Genomic DNA, 22674 nt, shown 5'->3' on the forward strand with positions numbered 1-22674 from the left:
CTTCACTGTATACCAATATCACCTGGTGTTTTTGTGGTGTGATATCTTCTGGTGTCTTGGGTTTGTGGGATGCAACCTTAAACAGCTAGTTAGTTAACATAATAAAGTTTTTTGTTTGTTTGTTTTACATCTCTTCTTGTTTTCAGTAATCCAAATTTAATACTCTGATGAATGTAGTTTGTTTACGATGTAATGGGGACCAAGTCTTTAATAACACAAGCTATACTTTTGCAATTGTTGTATAGACATTCATTTTTCACTTGAGGTGCAGTACTAATATTTTATACTAAATAAAATGCTTAACTGCTAAAATAGATGGTCACAATCTTCCATGAGAAGGTGTATTTCTTTCCCTTGCTGAACACTTTGTTTTAGCAAAAGAGTTAATAACATAATTTTAACAAACTTTTTAGAGTTAATTTGCTTGTGATCCCAATTTCATTTTTGTTAACTGTTTAGAAGCACAAACGTTGACAACCACTACTTCCCTTTAATATAACTTAAAAGAGAATAAAAATTAAACCAAAATGAATTTTAAATACAGGTCGATGCAAATAATTTGAAGATATTAAAGTTTTCTGACACTTGGTTGTGTTTGTGAGACAAAGGTGGAAGCATGTTGAAAAGGTAGAACCCTGTTGAAATTGTTTGGTTAGCTTTATGCATAAGTTGTTATGTTTATACATTTTTGCTATGACATTTTTATCACTATTTTTAGAAGTGCAAACAAGTTTATGAAAACCCAGACAAGAAATTAACATTTTGTTAATATTACCTTAACCTTAATGTTGAGGTTTTCCCTTACATTTTTGTTTCTTTGAATAAAAAAATGAAAAACAAAACTTTGATTAATAAAAGAAAATTATTTTTGTTTGCAATTGCATTATTTGTTGGGGCAGCGATATATGTACATATATTTATAACTGAGACCTTTTTGAACTTTGATAAAAAATTGTAATTGACGGTTATACCCCAGCCATAATTTTAAAATAGTGTAGTACCACTTATATATTTTTTAAAGGTATAAACTTGACTTTTGTTGCAACAAAATAAAAATAATAAAAAGTTGTCATGTCACACAATGTACAACACAGGCCAACATACATGACATACAGGACAAACTTACAATTAAAAACAAATGGTGCCAGAATTCTATTTATAACTATACAAAATAAGGCAAACAAAAATAAAGGGCAATCTTCTGGTTTGTACAACACAGTTGGGCTTAGACATCTGGATGCCTAGATGGAAGTAGCAGTGCACATGCATAGAAGCAAAAACTTAGGCACCAAGGGAGCTTAAGTAGCTAGAGCTTTTGGCAGCAGCTTAGTGGGGGTTTTGTGAATCCCAGTGGGACCTGCTTCTGGCATTTAGGCACCTAAAGTGGCAGATAGAAGTTCTTTTGTGAATCAAGCCCACTGTGCCTGTGATAAGTGACAGGTATATTGAGTGAAGGGCATAACTGCATCAATGTGCACTTCCCGATCTCCATGTGGAAAAAGCTTGATAGGAATATATGCTCAAAACAAAACAAAACAAAAGTTCCTGAACACTTTATTTCACAATCTCACTCTACACCCATGATCAACATGTTATTACACATCTGACCCAGTAGGTGGTGCTTAAGCAATGACAGGTCATAATTTGCTCCAGTGTCTCAGGAATTTTGCATTTGTAGTTTGTATTTCCTTTTCAAGGCTGAAGTTAATATAAACGGATGCAGTTTTCCCTCTCCCTTTAGAATGAGATGTGTGCTGGCGTAACAAAGAGTAATTGTTATGCAGCGTGAGGGTCTTGATTTCCAACAAGGAGTGGTCTGAAGAGGAGCAGACTGACCAGAATATACTATAAAAGCCTTGATCGCTGGAATTCTGAAGGCTGGAGACGGAGCAGAGAACACGCAGACTTCATCATGAACTTTCAGGGCATATTTTATCATCTCTGCTTCTTTCACATTGGTAAGTGCCGCTAATCTTGAGGGAAGAGTTCACTGGGCCACTTGGTACCTCTAGGGTTGACTAGTCTGTGAGATGATACAGCACAAAGGGAATTAAAATAATTTCAGAATCACTTTATTTCTGAAGGAGGGAGGAATATGGTGGGAAAACAGGCAGCTGAGTTGGACCAAAATGATCTTTTTTCCCCATCTCTCATTGGTATCAAATATTATACTTTGTCCAAATTGAGTCTACTTCTTCTGTTGATTGCACACTGTTTATTTTGTCTGGCTGTTTCAGATGGGACCTTGGTCCCATTGGCTCTCCGTGGACATAACAGCTCCCCATGACACACTTTTTGTAGGTGATTGCACAGTGAGAATTTGCTGTAATGTATTTTATGATTCCATTATGTGCCTTGGATTCCCTCTGTACTTTTCATTGCTACTCAATGATTGCAGAAGCGTTAAAAAGCTGCTCGTGAGGCAGAGCAGGAAACATGAGGTGTTGTGTCATGTAAGTGTGTGGAGTGGAATGAATAGCTTGTTAAAAAACTGGCTACAATAGACCTATATCAGTGGAGGAACCACAAAGACAATGGGAAACCCAAGGACTGAACAATTGATACATATCCACAGAAATCTCTGCCAGGTGGAATATGTGAACTCAGCATGGGTCTGCAAGTGTTGGACAATGAACTGAAATGTGTCAGGTGGCTGGGATTAGAGTTGGCTTTTGGGAGAGAGACAGCAGTTCTCAGGTGAGACTGACAAAGAGGGAGAGGGCCAAAAATGGAGTCCATGGTAGCTTGGCTGGGTGGAATACTGGCTTGTCCAGAATTGACTATGTCTTAACCTTTATTACGCTATGCTAATAAATGCCAGGTGACTAATAATGCCAGTTGACTACTCTGTTTTAAAAAGGCTACCTGGTGTAACTGCCAATACTTGCTGAGATGTGTTGTTCCCTGAAGAGTGTAAAGACTCCTGGTCAGAAACTAGCTCAGTTGGACTTGGTGGGCAGCGCTCATGGGTGTGAAGCAGGAGTGCTGGCACCGAGAGGCTCTGTTGCAGAGGTGTTGCAATCCCATGACCTACCCTTACGAAGAAGTGGGACCCCCTTGGGGATCTGGCACACTTTTCCTCCAAAGGTCTGTTTAAAAGCTGGGGCATAGCATAGATTCTGTGGATCCATGACACCCTAATATCCCCAACCTTTTCTGTTATGCACCATGCTTTGTGTTGCCTTTCCCTCACCCCTGAGGTGATTGCATTTTTTATTATTATTTTTGTCACTGTAGTGCCTAGGAGCCCCAGTTGTGGACCAGGGCCACATTGTGCTAGGTGCTGTACAAACACAGAACAAAAAGATAGTCCCTGCTCCAGAGAGCTTACAATCTAAGTATAAGACAAGAAACAGCAACAGATGGCTACAGACAGAAGGTAGAGTACAAAGAGACTAAATAGACAAGACAGATACAGGGTGCTGGAAGGGGTAGAACACACAGTGAACATAGGGTAGTGGCAAATGCCATGTTAATTCCACAAGTTTGGTTTCTCCTTTGAAGGAGTGGGTGGGTTTACTTAGGAGGGGATCAGCTGAACGGGAGGGCAAGAGGAGAGGGGGCAGCTGTGGAGTGAATTTGTGCTGAAGAAACTGGAGGGGAGGGGAGACAGAGAGGTAGGGTTGGAGCAAACAGCCAATGAGCACAGGGCAGAAAGAGAGAGAAATGTCAACAGTTTTGCTTGGAATGTCCAGGAGTCCAAAGGTGCATTGACTGTTCTTATGCCTCCTTGCTGGCTATCTCTAAAGCACTTTGAAATTCTTCAGAAAGAAAGATGCTCTGTTTATGTGTAAAATGATCTTGTTTTAGTCCTCTTTGAGTTGGCTCCTGTTGAAAGTCCCACAGAATATCAACAGCCCCAAACATTTTCCTGACACGTGTGTAAGTTGCAGTATATTACACCACTACTGCACAACACTAGTATTGTTTTGTTGCTAAAGGAGGTAATTGGCTGTTTACCTGTCTGATGGTGAGACTATACTAACATAGGACCTAGGAATGTATTTCAGATGGAAGTTACTAGCCCTCACCATCTCATAGTTAGTGTACCTCTGCGGAAGACCAGAAAACTGAGTAAACTTGGGTTCAGAGACTAGCTTGCTGTTTTAATGCATGCTTGGCCAGCTGTAGCAGAGAACTCAAACCACAAGTCATCTTTGTGTTCCTAGCCCCACCTCAAATGGGTTAACTCCCACTGGAAGATTAAAAGGCATCCTCTGTTACAAGTAGGCACCTGGCCAGATGCTGGGAGAAAAGCTGCAGTTTGGCAAGAGAGAAACTTCAGTTAAGCCCCTGTAAGCAGAGTGAGGAAGAAAGAGGTGGATTCATGCTATTTCATTGCACATGCTAGAACAGGGATGGCCAACCCGTGGCTCCAGAGCCACATGCGACTCTTCAGAGATTACGTAGCCACTGATTCTGGGGCTGGAGCTATAGATGCTAACTTTCCAATGTGCTAGAGAGTGCTCACTGCCAGGGGCGGCTCTAGGATTTGCGCCGCCCCAAGCAGGGCGGCACGCCGCGGGGGGGCACTCTGGCGGTCGCCGGTCCCGCGGCTCCGGGGGACCTCCCGCAGGCACGCCTGCAGATGCTCCACCAGAGCCACAGGACCAGCGGACCCTCCGCAGGCACGTCTGCGGGAGGTCCACCGGAGCCGCCTGCCACCCTCCTGCGGGACGCCGCCCCAAGCGCGTGCTTGGCACGCTGGGGTCTGGAGCCGGCCCTGCTCACTGCTCAACCCCCTGCTCTGCCCCAAGCCCTGCCCCCACACCACCCCTTCCCCTGAGCCTGCCATGCCCTCACTTCTCCCCGCTCCCCCCATAGCCTCCTGCGCATATGAACCAGCTGATTGCTGAGGGGGGAGTGGGGGCTGCCGGCAGAGGAGAGGCGCTGGTGGCCAGGGAGCACATGGGGGGCTGCTGACATATTACTGTGGCTCCTTGGCAATGTACATTGGTAAATTCTGGCTCCTTCTCAGGCTCAGGTTGGCCACCCCTGTGCTAGAAGAATGTGGAGCTAGGCAGGGGCCTTTTATCTTTCATCTCACAAATAAATGTGAATAAGAGGTGATCATACACCTTGCCCAATGCAGCCTTATCTTCACAGACCCTTGTATCAGACACAGGAACACAGAGATTGGAGAATAGCATTTATCCACATGTTCTGAGGCACTTATGAAAAATTGAAAATGAAATAGTTTTGCACATAAGAGAAAAAGTGGAGCCTTTGACCTAAGTTCCCTCTAAGCTGTGTGACCGTGTGGCAGGCTACCAAGCGCTACACAGGCAGGGAGCGATGCCCCTTCCCTGGCCCAGCCCTGCTGGAGCTGCCACGGCCAGGGAGAGGCACCCCTCCTCCAGCCCAGCCCAGCCCAGTCAGAGCTACTGCAGCCAGGGAGAGGCGCCCCTTCCCTAGCCTAGCCAGAGCTGCCATGTCTGGGGAGACGTGTCCCTCCCCCCGGCCCAGCCCAGTCCTGCCGGAGCTGCTGCAGCTGAGGAGAGGTGCTGTTCCGACAGCCTGGCCCAGCCCAGGCCTGCTGGAGCTGCCGTGACCAAGGAGAGGTGCCTCTCCCCTGGCCCCAAGCTGCTGCAGCAAGAGAGGGTTGGGGAGAGTCCTCTCTCCCCGCCACAGGCCTGGGGCAGCCTGCACTCCAAGCCCCTCATCCCTGGCCCCACCAAGAGTCCTCACCCCAATCGCACGCCAACCCTCTGCCCCAGCCCTGAGCTCCCTTCCACACCCTGAACCTCTTGGCCCCGCCCCTGCCACACATCACCTGCATATTAGTGTACATAACAAAATTCATTCTGCACGTGGACGTAAAAAATCAGAGTGAACACTGCCTTTGACTATGGGATTCTACAAGCTTCCAAAAGGAAGGAAAAAATTATTGTTAACTTGTAAATGGATTAATAAAGAATACAATGTGCATCCCTGTTCTCCCAAGGTCACTTGAGAGGCCATGAACTGTCTGATCACCTAACGCAAATCCAAACTGTCCCGCCTTATGTTTTCTACTAAGGGTATGGCTACACTATGAAATTAGGTTGATTTTATAGAAGTCGATGTTTTAGAAATCGATTTTATACAGTCGATTGTGTGTGTCCCCACTAAGTGCATTAAGTCGACAGAGTGCATCCACAGTACTGAGGCTAGCGTCGATTTTCGGAATGTTGCACTGTGGGTAGCTATCCCACAGTTCCCGCAGTCTTCACTGCCCACTGGAATTCTGGGTTGAGCTCCCAATGCCTGATGGGGCAAAAACATTGTCACGTGTGGTTTTGTGTACATGTCATAAGCCTTCCCCCCCAGTGAAAGCAACGACAAACAATCATTTCTTGCCTTTTTTCCTGGGTTACCCATGCAGATGACATACCACGGCAAGCATGGACCACACTTAGCTCACCGTCACCATATGTCTCCTGGGTGCTGTTGGAAGACGTGGTACTGCATTGGTACACAGCAGCAGCTCCTTGCCTCCACGGCAGTAGATGGTGCAGTACGACTGCTCGCCGTCATCGTCGTCTCCATAGTGCTCCTGGCAGACCTTGGTGAGGTTGGTCAGGGGCACCTGGACATAAATGGGAGTAACTCCAGGTCATTCTCTTCTTTAAATTTCATCTCATGGAGATTCAGTCCTGCCTGGACTATTGTAAGCTGGAGGCTTCTGCCTCAGTCTACTCTCCTAGCCGGCAGCACCGTGCGGTCGCACCTACCCCACCCTATCCTTTGCTCCCATGGCTCATGAAGCCTGGACAATAGTAAGGAGCAGTTCAACTATAGGCTGAGCGAGTGCAGAATGGTGGAAGAATATGCATTTAGACGTTTAAAAGTGCACTGGGACAGTTTACAGACTTGGTTAGACCTCAGCGAAACCAATATTCCCATCATTATTACTGCTTCCTGCGTGCTCCACAATCTCTGTGAGAGTAAGGGGGAGACGTTTATGGCGGGGTGAGAGGTTGAGGCAAATCTTCTGGCCGCTGATTATGCGCAGCCAGACACCAGGGCGGTTAGAAGAGCACAGCAGGGCATTTTGCCTCTTATATTGAGGGCCTGCTGGTTTGGTGTAAGAAATCACACACGCAGGGCCAGCGGGCAACAGAATTCGGCTTGCAGGCAGACATAGTAAGCCACAGTCTTTTGGCTTCGTTAACCTTCATAACGTGGGAATGGTTTCAAACAGCAGTGCCCTCATTTCCCATACGAAGCACCCATTGGGTTGGCCATTTAAAAGGAGGGCCTGCAGTTTTCGAGTTAACATGCAGCACAAACCCAACACACACACACACACACACGCAATTCTCTGGGATGATCGCTTCACCCCTCCCCCCACCACATGGCTAACAGCGGGGATGATTTCTGTTCAGCCACAGGCAAACAGCCCAGCAGGAACGGCCATCTCTGAATGTCCACTTAATAAAATTCCCCTATTTCAACCAGGTGACCATGTATGATATCACTCTCCTGAGGATGACACAGAAAGATAAAGAATGGATGTTGCTTGAATGCCAGCAAACACCGGGACCATACGCTGCCATGCTTTGTTATGCAATTATTCCAGACTACGTGCTACTGGCCTGCCGTGTCCTACCATGGAGGACGGACTAAGGCTGCCCTCCCTAGAAACCTTTTGCAAAGGCTTTGGGAGTACATCCAGGAGAGCTTCATTGAGATGTCCCTGGAGGATTTCTGCTCCATCCCCATACACATTAACAGACTTCTCCAGTAGCTGTACTGGCCGTGAATGCATCCCAAGTCTTCAGGGCAAATTAATCATTAAACACGCTTGCTTTTAAACCATGTATTATATTTACAAAGGTACACTCACCAGAGGTCTCTTCTCCACCTTCAAGGTCCAGGAGCCTGGGTTGGGAGGGTACTGGCTCCAGGGTGATAAACAGTACCTGGCTGTTGGGGAAAATGGTTTCTCCGCTTGCTTGCTGTGCCCTATCTTCAACCTTCTCCTCCTCCTCATCTTCCTCGTCCCCAAAATCCGCATCCCTGTTGCATGAGAATCCATTGATGGCGTCTACGCACAGGGGTGGGGTAGTTGTAGGGGCACCCCCTAGAAGGCATGCAGCGCATCATAGAAGTGGCATGTCTGGGGCTCTGACCCGTAGCGGCCGTTTGCCTCTCTGGTTCTTTGGTAGGCTTGCCTGAGCTCCTTAAGTTTCACGTGGCACTGCTGCGGCTCCCTGTTATAACCTCTGTCCTTCATGCCTTTGGAGATTTTTTTCAAATATTTGGGCATTTTGTCTTTTGGAACGGAGTTCTGATAGCACGGATTCCTCTCCCCATACAGCGATCAGATCCAGTACCTCCCATTCGGTCCATGCAGGAGCTCTTTTGTGATTTTGGGACTCCATAGTCATCTCTGCTGAAGAGATCTGCATGGTCACCTCTGAGCTCGCCATGCTGGCCAAACAGGAAATTAAATTAAAACGTTCAAGGGGCTTTTCCTGTCTACCTGGCCAGTGCATCTGAGTTGAGAGTGCTGTCCAGAGCGGTCACAATGGAGCACTCTGGGATAGCTCCCGTAAGCCAATACCATCGAATTGCGTCAACTGCCCCAAATTAGACCCAGCAAGGTCGATTTCAGCCCTAATCCCCTCGTCGGGGAGGAGTACAGAAATCTATTTTAAGAGCCCTTTAAGTTGACAAAAATGGCTTCGTCGTGTGGATGGGTGCAGGGTTAAATCAATCTAATGCTGCTAAATTCGACCTAAACTCATAGTGTAGACCAGGGGTAAGACTTCTGTTCATTCCCTCTGAAGCCCCTGGCATTGGCCACTGTTGGAAGACAGGCTACTAAGCTAGATGGTCCATTGGTCTGACCCAATATGGTCATTCTTATGGTCTCAGACCTCCTATAGCTTAGTGGCCTCATGAGAAGCTTGCTTCTCTCTTCAGTAATGCATGTTGGTCTAAAAATTGGTTGAGAAATGTCAGGTTTCTGGGTCTTTTTTTCTAGTGACTTAGTAAAGTCACTGTCATCACTGGTTTTAGACTACTGCCATCAGTAGAGTTATTCCTGAGTTACAGTGGTGTAGGTAAAATCAGGCTCTCTGTTTTAGTGACCGGTGCGGTGCAAAGCTTATGGCATTAGTGATGTTGTTTGATTTGCAGCACCCAGAGTTTTTCAAACTGGAAGATTTGTCATAGCCCCTGCCTGTTGAGTGCTGGTGGGATAGTCTCAACAAAGGCAGCAAAGTCTGATACAGGCTATCAACTGTACAGCCACTGAGGACGAGTACAAGCTAAATTAGGTTTGGAGAGAGGCTAAAAGGGAGGAGACCTCAAGTAGCAAGCGAATGAGAGCAAACCCTGACCCGAGTCCATAAAATGTCAAAATTGTAAAAGTGTGTATTGAATTTTTGTTTGTGAATAAGGCACATAGGCCAGCTACATGTACAAAATCTGGTTGTAGCTAGTGATTAGTTGATATGCTCGTTTGCATGTACAGTTACCCAATTTACATATGCAAATATCTGTTTACCCAAACAACAGTGTTGCAGTTTTTGCAGGTACAGTTTAGATTGCCAGATCAGTTTCCTTCATTGGTAACTGAAATCTATCATGTCTGACTTGCTCCCATATATTTATTTGTATATCTCATTGAGTGACTGGGGCGAGGGCCTCTTACGGTGCAATATCATGGGAGCAACTTTTCTCTTCTGCTCTCTTCCAATTATTATGCCATGGTCTCTGAGCATCAGGGATTGTTTTGTTTGTTTGTTTAAGCAGCTAAAGGGACTGGGCTTGACCCAAGCCAGTACATAGTGCTATGCTAGACTGGGACTTCTCTGTGGGAGCCATTTGCTGCCCAGTGTAATTTTAAACAATTATTCCAGCTCTTAAGGTTGAGGATAAAACCTTCTGAATTTGCCCCAGATTCATAGTGATTCTACAGACAGATGGATACAACAGCTCTCAGGCCAAATGCTTCACTCTAAATATCACTACTCTTGCTCTGTATGTAGTTTAAATGAATATTTTTGTACTGTACTTTCTTTTCTTCATAATAATAAAAAGTTACATAAACCCAAGATATCATGTCTTAAGTGATTGAATTTTACTGCTGATAATTTTCAATATCTCTAGCAGTTTCAGGTTAACAAATCCTAGAAGGTCCTCAGAGTAGGACTGTGCTAGCTACATCAAAGCTCAACTTTTTGCCACACAACTAAGGGAACTGTGGAGAGTGAATAAATACAGTACACAGGAAACAAGGTTGTATCATTCTCATAGGTGTTGTGGATTCTTTGTATGTACTTATCTGCTTTGTTGTGCATGCAGCACCTATATCAGCATGTGGCAATATGAGCGCTGGACCCATTCCTGCTCCCATTTAAGTCAATGGCAAAACTCTCATTGATTTGAATGAAAACAGGAGTGGGCCCTAAGGCCATAGCTTTGAACAGACCATGAATTTCTGTGGTCTGGCCATTCTGTAATCAGTATGCAGGGAGCGCAGCTATAAAGGCATTGTTTGATAATAGAGATTTTCTTTGGTGCTTTGTTTCAGCTCTGAGCCTGCAGCATGTGAGGTGGTGCACGATCTCTGAGCAAGAACAGGCCAAGTGTAATGACATGAGGGCAGCCTTCACTGATGCCAACATCCTTCCCAATGTATTGTGTGTTAGTGGTAGCTCGGCCATTAACTGCACCCATATGATCAAGGTGAGTTTGAAGTCATTACATTAGTGTCAATATAGCTTCTTGCTGTGCCTTACTGGGCCACTTCACCTTGCATGGTCCCTTAGAATATGTACTAAGTATTTATGCTACATGAGCTGTTCGACCTTGTATTTAGCTGTGACACTTAGGGTACCTTTCCCAGACCAAGAAGAGCTCTGTGTAGCTCAAAAGCTTATCTCGCTCATTAACAGAAGTTGGTCCACTAAAAGCTATTATCTCACCCACCTGGTCTTTCTTTACGGGAAACTAAGCAACAGAGGGAAAACAGTTGTTCCAGTCACTAAAGTAGATTGTTCTGCATTGAGTTTCTGGTAAAATCAGGCAGATGAGTATTCTTGTACAGGTGTTTATACTTTTAAAGATCCCCTGCCTTGGGAGTTAGTTAGTTTATTTATTTATTATGCATTCAGTAGATAAGACTGTTTGAGGTTTAAAACAAAAGATGGTCCTGTCTTTTCTGTTCATCCAGATATGAACAAGAGCCTTAAATCTTCCCTTTAAAAGAAAGATCCTCTAATTCAGGCAATTGTATAACACCCTCCTTGGAAGGGAGTTGTGGAGGGGTAGTGCATAATCATGGGCAAGTGCTTAGAACCACAGGACTGGAAATTAGGAAATGTTTAATTCTGGCATAGACTCCCTGTGTGGCCATAGACATGTCACTTAACCTCTCTGCCTCAGCATCCTTATTTGTAAAACAGGGATAATTCTAACTACTTACCGCATAGGGTTGCTGTGAGATTTAACTAAAGGGTTGTAATCTTTGTTGCTTTTGTCAGCAGAGCTCATTGTGCACAACATGGACTCCTTGCATCCCTCCATTCTCCCCCCAAGCTCTGTGTGTGTGCTACCTTCCCCCCCCCCTCCATTTCATGGACAATGCCATCAAATTGAGTGTAGTGTCTTGCTTCACTTGGCTAATTAATAAATATGTGTAAAGCACTTGGAGCAGAGAAAGTGCTAGAGAAGAGCTAAGTGTTTATTAATACCCTACAGTACATGTTTGACACAAACAGCAAAAAGACTTGGTAGGCAGCATTAATGGGGGTTAGTCCAAAGGGCTTAGTCATATTGCTCAGCCTCAGTGAAACAGATAATACTTCATTCACATACATTATTTGTGACCTTGGGAAGGAACAGGTCATTTCTGTGCCCCATCTGCAGAAGAGGGATAATTATACTTCCCTACCACATAGTGAGGCTTAATTAATACATGCTTAAATTTTACAAAAGCCATACTCAAATTCCTGGGGCTGACTAAAATTGAAACAAGAACCTTGAGATTTGATCTTATAAAAATAGAAGACACTTTACCCAGCAATAAAATGCAGGCACAACTCTGTCCTTGAGACTTTTTTTTCCCCCATGTGCTAATGATCTACTAAACATTTGCTCATTACTGTGCTATATATAGGACTGCATGTTATCTGTGAGCCTGCACCTATACTGAACTCTGCTCTCTGAGGAGGGAAGGGGAGGGTTAGTGTTGTGAGTAAGAGTTGGGGATAGAGGTCTGCTGTTTTATAGTGCCACATTACCTGGACTTAGTTCCACCAACATGCTTCATGCTAAGGGTAAAGTACAGCATAATTTCCATCAATAGCCTAAGCCATTTTAAAAGCATTTGCTAAATGCTCCATCCTTTGTTCCTAACTAATATCTAACTAAAACAGAATCACCATTGAGAGTGGGCAGCTAGATACTGTGATAGGAACTTTACAAATACCATGGGACAGACAGACAGAGTCTCTCTGAAAACAGTGAAAAGTAGTGCCTTGCTAATACATTTATCAAAACTCTCATGTGAAATACTTCCATGGGTGTTTTTCCCTAGATGTCTCCCACAAAAATATCTCTACATAAGGCATTACTGCAATCAGCATTTATTATGTAGATGTAATCTGGCTCAGAACAGAAATTAGGGCTGATAAAAAGTTTCAGAATACAGCAAATAAAAATATCCTTGGATGAGCTTCCTGGGGGTACAACATATACGTAAACATCTCAGCTGATAATGGCCAAACTGTAGAGTGAATAAAAATGTAGAAACCAAGTGCAAGTTGTGGGTTCAGTCCCAGAAATCAGGGCTCTTGAAACAACTGCATATAGGGCACTGATAGAATTTAAAGTATCTCTACTCCAGGGTCAGGCCAAACATAATCTACCATAACAGAACCTCTTGCTCCTCCTACTTCTTCTTAGGTCACAAGTACTATAGGCATTAACCAAACTTGCTTGAGATATAAAATAGACTAATCACTAGGGACATTGGCCCTATAACTGTTATCAGACAGAGTATGTATATTCTTAGCTGATTGGTAACACAATTTCCTTGACATATACACAGTGATTAGTCGATCCATTGGTGCTTAGCCCCAAACTAGGGTTTCCAGGTGTCCAGTTTTCAGCCAAACACCCAGTCAAAAAGGGACCCTCCCCAGCCCGGTGAAAATGAGCAAGTGAGTGAGAGTGGGGGAGAGCAAGTGAGGGAGGGAGGGAGGGAGTGGGACGGGGCCTTGGAGAAGGGGCGGGGCAAGAGTGTTTGATTTTGTTCAGTCATTAAATTGGCAACCCTACCCCAAACCCATAGCAGAAAACCTCCCTTTCTAAAGGAAGCATATGTCCTGGTATTTTTCTGGTCAGTGCCAGTTTGTCATATGCAGTCCTAATGGGCCAAGATCTTCTTTGGGGCAGCTACAACATCTAAGTAAATTTTGTTGTTTATGAGGAACAAACAGTCTAATGGAATGAATGTTCAGTATGATAAATGTTTGGAGTGAAGAGAAAAATCAAATGAGTGCAGACACTCTCAGAGCTGTTGTTTTGTTTGAGATGAATATGAGTGGCACTTGTTCCAAGTTTCATGATGAACTCATTCAGATACAAAGTTACTAGGGAGAAAAAACCCCTCCTATCCAAGAACTATACCCAGGTCTCTGCTGACATTTTTTCTACATTTTATACCAGCATACATTTAAAAAAAAAAGCACACTTGTCTTTGGTATCAGTGTTTTTGATCCCTAAAAAATGTTGCCACAAAAGAGTCTCAGCTTGTGAACTTAAAAATATGGTCCCTTATCATTATCCCTACCTTCCAGTTTGAAAGGATTACCTAGAGGTGAATGGAAAGCTAAAAGTGAGCCCAACTGATCAAAAATGGTGGGGCCACAAACTCACTCACAGATACATAGGGGTGGGAGGCACACCGGCAAAATGCAGGGACCTCTCTGAAAATGAGGAGTACATAAATCGCTGGGGTCACCACAGTCCTGTGCTATTCAGCAGCACTAGGAACAACCTCACCACTGTTTTTAAACTAAAGACCCAAATCTGACTACAAATTTTTGGTGACACATATTCTCTGTCAGTTTATTAATAATCTGATTGCCATAGAAGACTACGAGAGAGAACCCTGGCAGCCAGAGATTAATATCTACTATGTTTGTAAAAGGTTTGTTGAATTTATGAAGTCACTGCCCTCAGATGGTGAAAGGCTGTTAATAACTCTGATGAAATATAAATTCTGACTGTTTTTACACAGAACAATTTGGCAGATGCGGTGACATTGGATGGTGGCACCATTTATCAAGCTGGAAAGGAACATAATCTGAAACCTGTGGTTGGAGAAGTATATGATCAAGGTATATATACACAAAAGAATTACTAATGTTTACTGTGTAATCTCTGGGGGTGAGGACTGTGTCTTCCTACCTGTTTATACAGTGCCCAGAATATTTTGGGTGCTGCAGCAATGTAAATAATGATAATAAATTAAGGAAGGTCACAATGTGATCATATCTAAGGGAAAGGAAACCTTGTCCTTTCATCAAAGCAGACACTGTATTTTTTCATAAAATGACCCATCACCTCATTCTGAAGCCAGAGAGGAAAGGAAAATGCCCAGATATAGGATCCAGAGATGATAGAGCCTTTTCTCCTTTCAAGAGACCATTCTGACCAGTTACACAGAAAATCTCAGTTTATTCCTGAGAATTGGGTGAAATGTGTGGCGAGGAGGGCTGGTTTTTTGTTTTTAGTCATTTTAGTTAATACATTATTTATTTGTCACATAACTAAATACAGTGTACTTACGTTTATCCAAAACCCTATTATCCTTCTGAGTGAGTGAGTGAGTGGGGCCAGGACAGCAGAGGACTCCATGAGCTGCTGCAGGACTGGGGACATCCAATTCCTGCAGGTGCAAAGTGCAGGGCAGAAGAGAGTCCTGGCTGGGGGGGATCTCTGCCCTGCCCTGCCAGGACTGTAGCCTGCCTCCCACACCCTGTGCCTGCAGGGATCCGGTGTCACCTCTCAATTATCTGAACTCCCAGTTATCTGAATAAAATCTGTCTCCCCCATGCTATTTGGATAATTGGGAGTATGCTGTATATAGGGACAAATTCTACAGTTATGACTCTGTAAAGCTGGGGTAGTCCACTGAATGTTTGGGGAAGCTGGAGAAACTGCACTGAATGTTGATGAAGTCAATGGAATGACTTCAGATTTATGCTACTGTAACTGAGAGGTGGATTCTCCCAGCAACCACAGGCCAATTAATAATGGGTATTCCAGCCCACACAATGGTGAGATTGTGTCCGGCTCTAGTTTAGATGGACAATAACGGGGAGGTGAATACTTTTTTCATAAACACTAGACACAGTTTTAGTCCTGGCTTTAGTGGAACACAGGAGCTGTGCTCTCTAGTACCTGTAGGATAAAAGGGAAGGTCCTTTCATGGATTGAGAACTGGTTAAAGGACAGGGAACAAAGGGTAGGAATTAATGGTAAATTCTCAGAATGGAGAGGGGTAACTAGTGGTGTTCCCCAAGGGTCAGTCCTAGCACCAATCCTATTCAATTTATTCATAAATGATCTGGAGAAAGGGGTAAACAGTGAGGTGGCAAAGTTTGCAGATGATACTAAACTACTCAAGATAGTTAAGACCAAAGCAGATTGTGAAGAACTTCAAAAAGATCTCACAAAACTAAGTGATTGGGCAACAAAATGGCAAATGAAATTTAATGTGGATAAATGTAAAGTAATGCACATTGGAAAAAATAACCCCAACTATACATACAACATGATGGGGGCTAATTTAGCTACGAGTCAGGAAAAAGATCTTGGAGTCATCGTGGATAGTTCTCTGAAGATGTCCACACAGTGCGCAGAGGCAGTCAAAAAAGCAAACAGGATGTTAGGAATCATTAAAAAGGGGATAGAGAATAAGACTGAGAATATATTATTGCCCTTATATAAATCCATGGTACACCCACATCTCAAATATTGTGTACAGATGTGGTCTCCTCACCTCAAAAAAGATATTCTAGCAGTAGAAAAGGTTCAGAAAAGGGCAACTAAAATGATTAGGGGTTTAGAGAGGGTCCCATACAAGGAAAGATTAAAGAGGCTAGGACTCTTCAGTTTGGAAAAGAGAAGACTAAGGGGGGATATGATAGAGGTATATAAAATCATGAGTGATGTTGAGAAAGTGGATAAGGAAAAGTTATTTACTTATTCCCATAATACAAGAACTAGGGGTCACCAAATGAAATTAATAGGCAGCAGGTTTAAAACAAATAAAAGGAAGTTCTTCTTCACGCAGCGCACAGTCAACTTGTGGAACTCCTTACCTGAGGAGGTTGTGAAGGCTAGGACTATAACAATGTTTAAAAGGGGACTGGATAAATTCATGGTAGCTAAGTCCATAAATGGCTATTAGCTAGGATGAGTAAGAATGGTGTCCCTAGCCTCTGTTCGTCAGAAGATGGAGATGGATGGCAGGAGAGAGATCACTTGATCATTGCCTGTTAGGATCACTCCCTCTGGGGCAGCTGGCATTGGCCACTGTTGGTAGACAGATACTGGGCAAGATGGACCTTTGATCTGACCCGGTACGGCCGTTCTTATGTTCTTATGAGCACAAATCACTCAGAGGAAGTAGGCAGGAAGGAAAGATGCAGGCTGAGGGGCTGGACAGGTGCACATCATTGACAATATGCTGCAATGTGCACACTCCCCATGAAGTACAATGAGTCCCAGAGCTGCTTCTCCTCCTCTATATTGCCTTGTGGAATCCCTGAACCATTGCTTAATTACACAGACTGCTCCAAAACATGTGTGTGGATATTTTAGGACAGAATATCTAAGGTAAAAATAGTTCAGGACCACTGGGAGTTCCTAAAAGAGACAACAGTAAAGGCACAAAAGAACATAAGAAAAGTCATACTGGATCAGACCAATGGTTCAAATAGTCCAGTATCTTGTCTTCAGACAGTGGCTGGTGCCAGATGCTTTAGAGGGAATGAACAGAACAGAACAAGTATCAAGTGATTTATCCCCTGTCATCCACTACCAGCTTCTGGCAATCAGAGGATTAGGAACACCCAAAGCATGGCGTTGAATCCCTGACCATCTTGGATAAAAGGCATTGATGAACCTGTCATCCATGAACTTACCTAGTTCCTTTTTGGCCTTCACAACATCCCCCAGCAAAGAGTTCCACAGGTTGACTGTGTGTTGTATAAAGTACTTCCTTTTGTTTGTTTTAAACCTGCTGCCTATTAATTTCATTGAGTGACCTCTGGTTCTTCTGTTATGTGAAGGAATAAATAACACTCCCTTATTCACTTTTCTCACACCAGTCACAATTTTATAGATCTCTATCATATCCCCTCCTAGCTGTCTCTTTTCCCAGAAGAAAAGTCCCAGTCTTTTTAATCTCTCCTCATACAGAATATGTTCCAAACGCTTAGTCATTTTTATTGCCCTTCTCTGTACCTTTTCCATTTCTAATATATCTTTTTTGAGATGGAGTGACCAGTATGCAGTATTCAAGCAAACTAGCCTAATGTGGAGGAAAGATTTTAAAAAATATGGCTGAATCAGGAGCTCTATAAGAACCTGAAAATCCAAAAGGAATTGTACAAAACATAGAAGGAAGGACAAATTGCTAGGATGAATATAAAATAATAGCACAAACATGTAGGGACAAAATCAGAAAGGCTAAGGCACAAAATAATTACACCCAGCAAGGGACATAAAAGGCAATAAGAAGGGATTCTATAAATACATTAAAAGTAAAAGAAGGATGAAGGAAATTGCAAGTTCATTACTTAACAGATAAGCAGAGCAAATAATTGATGCTGGAGAGAAGGCTGAAGTGTTTAATGCCTATTTTGCATGTCTTCACTAAGGGCTTGTCCACACAGAATTAGAGCATGGCAAGCCAGGTTATAAATGTCCAGTGCACTAGCTTGCCATGCATTGTCACCATATGGACCCTGCTACCACACACTAAAAGTTCCATGATGTTCTTTGACTAGTGGCAGCTGTATTTGCACGGTGTCAGCACAGCAAGTCAGTGCATCATGACAGGGCAGTGCACTGTAGATTTACACCTCTGCTTGCTGCACCCTAAGTTTTTGTATAGATGAGTCCTAAAAAGGTTAATTGTGACCAGATGCTTAATACTATTAGCAATAAGGTGGGGAGGGGGCAAGGATCACAGGCTAGTAGTATATCAGTGTCAGAACTGATAATAGAACTTAGGTCTCCTGACTCTGAGGCCAGTTCTCAAGCCAACTGACTATGCTGCCCCCTTGAATAGTAACTAAAGAATTTTTTTTAAATCACATTTAAAAATACAGTCGTTCTTGAAAAATGGCCCAGGGCTAGAAAATAAGTCTTACTATGTGAGGCTTAAGGAGCTCAACTTACTCAGCTTATTGAATAGAAGGTTGAGAGGTCACTTGATCATTATGTATAAGTACTGACACATGGGACAAAGACCTGAGAGTGGGGAGCCTTTCATCCTTGCTGAAAATGGCATAACGAGAACCAATGGTTGGAAGTTGATATTAGCTAAATTCAGCCTTGAAATGAGATGCAATTTCCTAGCTGTGAGGATAATTAAATATTGGAACAGCTTACCAAGGAAAGTGGTGGACTCATCATCACATGGAGTCTTTAATATAAGATTAGATCTCTTTTTAAAATATAGGCTTTCTTCCAGCTTCTGGAGAAATTTTGTGGTTTGTGTGTGTGGGAGGGCAGGGGTAAGACTGGATGGTTGTGGTGGTCCTTTCTGGCCTTGAATTTATTGTGAATCTGAGTCCCCGTGTTCATTTCTTTACTTCATGAGTCATGGAGAGAACAGAATTGTCTGTTTGCATTGCCCTCAATGTGTTTCTAGCACTTGCAGCTCTGCACTGAATTAATTATTATAATCAAAACTCATGCTTCAGGGCTTCTACCAGTTGCCTGCAGGAATCAGAAAGGAATCCCCCTCCTCCCATGCACAATCAGTCAATTGTATTCTGGGTTGTTTTTTTCCCCCCTTTCTCCACACTTTCCTTTGAAGCATCAGAGATTGGCTACAGCTGGAGATGGGACACCAGACAGGGTGGACTGGTGTTCTGAGGTGGTATAGAGAATCCTCTTTCTTGATGCCTGGCAACCATGTCTTGCTCGTGTGCTCAGGATCATGCTGATTGCCAGATTTGGGATTGGGAAGGAATCTTCCGCCATGTCAGGTTGCCTGGGAACTTGGATTTTTTTCACCTTCCTACGTAGGGTGGGGCATGGTTCACCTGTTGGGATCATTTGGGTGTATCTCACTTAATCAATTTCCTGCCATTTCAGGGGCCTTGGGCATTGGTGACACTTTGGTCTTTCCCAGTCTGTCCATGTGGCACATAGTTTACCTCTCCTGAGGACTGAAATGCTTTAGTTTAACTAATGTCTCTGGGCTTAATATAGCGATAGCTGGTTGAAAAATTATGGCCTTTGATATACATGAGATCAGCATAGATGATCTAATGGTCCTTTCTGGCCTTAAACACTATGAAATTATAAGAGGCTGAAAAAGAGTCAAACACTTGTTCATCCTGGGAAGCAGTGACTCTGAAAAAGACTTGGGGGGTCACACTGAATAATAAGCTGAACATGAACTCCCAGTGTGATGCTGGGGCCAAAAGGGCTATGTGATGTCCGAACAGGGCAACATGGAGGAGGAGTAGGGAAGTTATATTACCTCTCTCTATGGCACTGATGCCCCCAACTACTAAAATACTGTGGCCAGGTCTAGTGCAAACCCTTCAAAAAGGATATTGAAAAATTGGAGGGATTCAGAGAAGAGCCATAAGAATGATTATTAGATTGGAACATATCTTATAGTTAGAAAGTCCAGGAGCTTAATTTATTTATCTTATCAAAGAGAAAGTTGAGGGGTGATTTGATCACAGGCTACAAGCACCTACCTGCAATCAGAAATTTATCAATCTAGCAGACAAAGTTATAACAAGTTCCAATGTCTAGAAATTGAAGCTAGACAAATTCAAACAAGAAATAAAATACAAAATTTTAACGGGCAGGGCAATTAACCATCTGAACAATTCACTAAAGGTTGTGTTGGATTGTCCATCACTGGCAATTTTAAAATCAAGATTGGAAGCTTTTCTAAAAGATATGCTGTAGTTCATTACATGAAGAGAGTACTAGTGTAGGTAGTCCACCAGCATTTCAACTTCCATTTACTCTTACCCAGCTAAAAGAAGCTCTTTAATTTTGCTGGTTAAATGGTAGCTAATTGGTGTACACTAGTACTCCCACCATTGCCAACAGTACCACTGGTGGAACCGCTAGTGCAGCTGGGTGTTGTGAGAGAAATGTGAAGAAAACTGTAGACAAGCCATAGGTGACATCCTGAAGTCCTCAGAGAGTAAGTTAATGGCACTTGTGCAGTTAGCGTTCAGGAGTTTTCCAGATAAAGTCTCACAAGCAGGTAAATTTCAAATTAGAAATTAGGCCCAAAGTTTTAACGGTGAGGGTGATTAACCAAACTACAAAGGGAAGTCGTGGATTCTTCTTGATGTCTTCAGATCAAGACTGGATGCTTTTCCTTAACCTTCAGTCAAATGCAAGTTATCTTTAGTCAAACGCAAATTATTTGGCTCAATATAAAGGTAACTGTATGAAAGTTAATGGCCAGTGATACGCAGGAGTTGAATTAGAGGATCTAATGGTCCCTTGTGGTGGTAAGCTTTATGAATTTGTGAATCACATCAATCATAAACTGGTGAAAATAATGTTTGCCCCTTCATACTCTTGGTGCTAATGGACCCTGATGCTATAAAATAAAAATTAATAAATTAGAAGGTAATTATGGGGCATTTCTTTTACAAATTAAAGTCTAAATATTTCAGCTAAATATGGCTTTATTTACAAAAACATTTACACAAGGAAGAAACAACAGGCGGAATTTATTACTGAGGTCAGTGGCATCATACCAGGGATGTGAGCTTTGTGCCCTTTGAATATGTATGTGGAAGATTATGAAAAGGTGTCAGGTCAATGTCTCTTATCGTAATACTGCTTCTATATTAGTTTCATTTTGATCCCTTTTTGTTCCTATGCAGAAATTGGCACATCATACTATGCAGTGGCTGTTGTCAGAAAAAATTCCTTCATTAGCATCAACAGTTTGAAGGGCGTAAGGTCCTGCCACACAGGCATCAACAGAACAGTTGGCTGGAATGTTCCTGTTGGCTACCTCATTGATAGTGGTCGCATGCCAGTGATGGGATGCAATGTTCCAAAAGGTAAGGGCTGCTGGGATGTAACCTGCTTTCCAGAGAGGCCCTGTTACTGAACATTGGCATGAATATGGGCTCCCTGGATAGCAGAAGCACTCACAGGGACAAGAACCTTGGCTTCTAACTGATTTTTTCACCTTGTTTTGTTGCTCATTCTAACTGAGAATTGACCTGAAGCAGCTCAGATCAGAATTCAGCCCAGTGTATTTATGTATAAACTGGTTTTAAAAGCCAACAAAAGCTATTATCGCTTTTTTAATATATAGAGATGTATAATTAAGGTTTTTAAAATGTGTTTTTGCCATTTTTGGTTTTGGTTTTAGTTGCTAAAATATTGTTACCTTAATTTTACTTGTAGCTGTTAGTGAATATTTCAGTGCAAGCTGTGTTCCTGGAGCCAATAATGTAAATTACCCAAAATCCCTCTGTCAGCTCTGTAAAGGGGACGCAGCTGGACTGGACAAGTGTGAAAGAAATTCAAAAGAGCAGTATTATGACTACAGCGGGGCTTTCAGGTAAAGTCTTGGTGATTAATGTTTAACATTTGTCTGTATGTGCTGTGCCCATTGGCAAGATATCTGAGCCCCAATTGACTTTCAGCAGAATTCCAGAGAGCCAATGAATAATGCTAGTAGAAAATCTGTTAAAACTAAGTGAATTTATAATTTGAGGTAATCTTAAAATAATTTCACTATAATTTCACTTCAGTGGTTTCCAAACTTTTCGGCATCACGCCCCCTTTTTAATTTTCAAGAAACCCTCATGCCCCCACCTCTCCTTTACCATCATCCAACCTCCCCTGCTCCTTGTCCCCTGACCGCCCCCTCCCGGGACCCCACCCCCTATCCAACGCCCCTGCTCCATGTCTCCTGACCGCCCCCCCCAAACCTCTGGCCCATCCAACTGCTCCCTTCCCCTGACTGCCACCTGAGACCTCCTTCCCCTTATCCAACCCCCTCTCCCCCCACTCCCTGCCCCCTTACTAGGCTGCTCAGAGCGGCAGGGCTGGCTTATTGGAAAGCCTGGGAGGTGGCCGAGCACAAGTTGCACTGCCTGTGCAGCAGTGTGTTGCTGCGGGGGAGGGGGGAGAGAAGGGGAGGGGCCGGGGGCTGGCTAGCCTCCCTGGCCAGGAACTCAAGGGCTGGGCAGCCTCACGCCCCCCTTGGAATTTCTTCATGCCCCCCCAGTTTGGGAACCAATGCACTAATACTCAGGCCAAAGGCATATCTGTTCTTTGATAAAAACTCTAGGTGTCATTACTTGTTTTGTGCATGGAGATCCCATTGAAGTTGTTTTTGTCTTCATCAATATTCACCTCCTGGGAAAACAAATCTTGATATTCACCTGATCACAGATCCACAAGTGCTGAACATGCTTGGATTTG

The 22674-nt window shown here is 43.4% G+C and overlaps 2 protein-coding genes across 10 annotated transcripts in view; both read left to right on the plus strand.

Annotated features, from left to right (window-relative positions):
• DLG1 (discs large MAGUK scaffold protein 1) overlaps positions 1-22674 on the plus strand; it is a 740792-nt gene that overhangs the window by 406617 nt on the left and 311501 nt on the right. The window lies entirely within an intron of this gene.
• LOC123377292 (melanotransferrin-like) overlaps positions 1-22674 on the plus strand; it is an 80859-nt gene that overhangs the window by 9403 nt on the left and 48782 nt on the right. For both annotated transcript variants that reach the window (XM_045030022.1, XM_045030023.1), the window contains exons 2-6: positions 1742-1958; positions 10526-10680; positions 14240-14339; positions 21114-21296; positions 21649-21805. In XM_045030022.1, the coding sequence (XP_044885957.1) occupies positions 1913-1958; positions 10526-10680; positions 14240-14339; positions 21114-21296; positions 21649-21805 (641 nt within the window). In that variant the 5' untranslated portion in view covers positions 1742-1912. The remainder of the gene's footprint in view (positions 1-1741; positions 1959-10525; positions 10681-14239; positions 14340-21113; positions 21297-21648; positions 21806-22674) is intronic.

This window comes from Mauremys mutica, chromosome 9 (assembly GCF_020497125.1).
Source record: "Mauremys mutica isolate MM-2020 ecotype Southern chromosome 9, ASM2049712v1, whole genome shotgun sequence".
Taxonomy (NCBI): Eukaryota; Metazoa; Chordata; order Testudines; family Geoemydidae; genus Mauremys; species Mauremys mutica.